At 41.6% G+C, this 2,223-nt stretch overlaps 1 protein-coding gene across 1 annotated transcript; it reads left to right on the top strand.

Annotated features, from left to right (window-relative positions):
- The first annotated feature begins 750 nt into the window (after positions 1–750).
- LOC148454471 (olfactory receptor 52P1-like) lies at positions 751–1,695 on the top strand. Its single transcript, XM_088460922.1, has one exon. The coding sequence runs from the start codon at positions 754–756 to the stop codon at positions 1,693–1,695; it is 942 nt and encodes a 313-aa protein (XP_088317048.1). The 5' UTR covers positions 751–753.
- Positions 1,696–2,223: the final 528 nt, after the last annotated feature.

The raw sequence follows: 2,223 nt of genomic DNA, 5'->3' as shown, positions 1-2,223 counted from the left end.
TTGTTAAAACTAGATCTGGCGTAAGGACAAAATAAATGTGTAAATAGTGTAAATGAAACACTTACACAGGTGAGAGACATAAAGGACTGTTCCTGCAACCATCCTAAAGACTGGAAAAATTACCAAAAGATTAGTAAAGAATTTTCGGAAACAAAAGAAAATTTTCATTATATGTAATTGAATAAATAAATAAATATTAATTTGTGATTTTTTTTTGTCACCATTATGAATGGCAAAGAAAACAACTCTATCACAGCTAAAGGTGGCCTGCTGATAAATAGGCCAATGAGAGACATAGAAAGTAATATGACTGACTTATTGTTATATATTGTGATCCTTTATTTATATGGTGCCACAAGGGGTACACAGCGCCTCACATAGTGACTTACAGTACAGAACATTACAGAACATGGACACGGTTTATAAATATTGCTGCTTCAGCATAGTACCCAAATAATCAGCAGAGTAGCTGCACCCAAAGGTTGGGCGCTGTTTTGTAGACAGTGGGGAGAAGATGGTGGTTTAGGTGCAGGAAGGAAAAGCACATTAGGGAAGAGGGCCCTGCTCATGAGAGCTAACAGTCTACAGGGGAGGGACAGACAGACAATGTTATTACATTTCTGAATTACATAAGAATACAGAAACATTTTCATATGAATTATCACAGCACGCATGAAGACCCCATTGCATACCCCAGGTATTTTGGAGAAATTAACTATTATCTTCATTTTATTTACAGAAACAATAAATTCGATGACTGATCACAATGAGACTTTCTACCAACCGGAGAATTTCATTTTGATTGGGGTCCCTGGCCTGGAGGACGTCCAGTTCTGGTTCTCCATCCCTATGTGTGCAATGTATGTTCTCACCATCCTGGGGAACAGCATCTTGCTCTGCATCATTATTCCACAAGAGACCTTTCACAAGCCAATGTATCTGTTCCTCTCTATGATGTCAGTGATTGACCTTGTGGCATCGGCAACCACCAAATCAAAAATCCTCTGCATCTTCTGGTTCAGTTGCGGGGAGATTGACTTCAATGTGTGTCTGGCCCAACTCTTCTTTATCCATGCCCTCTCCATGATGGAGTCTACAGTACTCTTGGCTATCGCGTTTGACCGCTATGTCTCCATTTGTCACCCTCTCAGATACACCTCGATTCTAACTAACCCCACTATTGCCAGGATTGGGGTTCTAGCAATAATTAGAAGCTCTTTCTTCATGGCTCCAGCTCCATTCCTGATAAGGAGGTTGTCTTACTGCAGGACCAACATCATCTCTCACACCTACTGTGAGCATATGGCTGTGGTGAAGATCGCTTGCACGGACACCACCATAAATCAGATGTATGGTATAACTGTGGCTCTGCTGGTGATAGCCGTAGATATTATATGTTTAGCTGTGTCATATTGTGCCATCATTAGGGCGGCCTTTAGACTTTCCTCCAGGGTCGCTCGTAGCAAGGCTCTAGGTACATGCGGCCCACACATCTGTGTCATCCTGATCTCCTACATCCCAGCTCTCTTCTCCTTCTTCTCACATAGGTTTGGACATAACATCCCTCTGCACATCCACATAATTCTCGCTAACCTGTATATCCTCATTCCACCCATGTGCAATCCCATGATCTATGGGGCAAGGACCAAGGAGATTCGGGACAGGGTAGTCGTCATATTCCAAGAGCTGCATTAAGATTCTGATTTTGTACATTCCAGTAATAATTTAGTGGCCACATCTCTCTTAAAGGTTTTCACTATGCTGTAATAGTATTTGTGCGATGAGCAGGACTGTTAATTCTCCCGGCAATGTAATATTGGCCATTGACTCTCTCTGGGTTTGGACTCAGCAGCACCCTGAGAATGGAGGAGATTGTGTTATCTTGTCATGAAGAATTTCAGTACAGTATGTAACACACCAGATACAGCCCGTGTAACCACTGTGATATTTCTGTGCCAAATCACTAACGGACAGCACAAGATAACACATACCTGATGAATCTGTTTTATGGGCAGAAAGTACCAAAGTAGACCAGCAAGCATTAAAAATAAATACTATGTCAATTGCAAACCAGTATCGGGAATACAGTACTACAGTGCGTATGATAATATTGCTCATTGCGTGTTATAATGGGCTCCGGGCCGTGTGTGAGAGGACTGCACAGTGTCTATGAAAAGTGAAGCAAATACCGATTAATAAAATAACCAAAAAATACACCCTAAC

The sequence above is a fragment of the Taudactylus pleione genome, unplaced genomic scaffold, assembly GCF_031769625.1.
Source record: "Taudactylus pleione unplaced genomic scaffold, aTauple2 ptg000990l, whole genome shotgun sequence".
NCBI classification, from domain to species: domain Eukaryota; kingdom Metazoa; phylum Chordata; class Amphibia; order Anura; family Myobatrachidae; genus Taudactylus; species Taudactylus pleione.
This window is presented reverse-complemented; position numbering and strand designations above follow the sequence as displayed.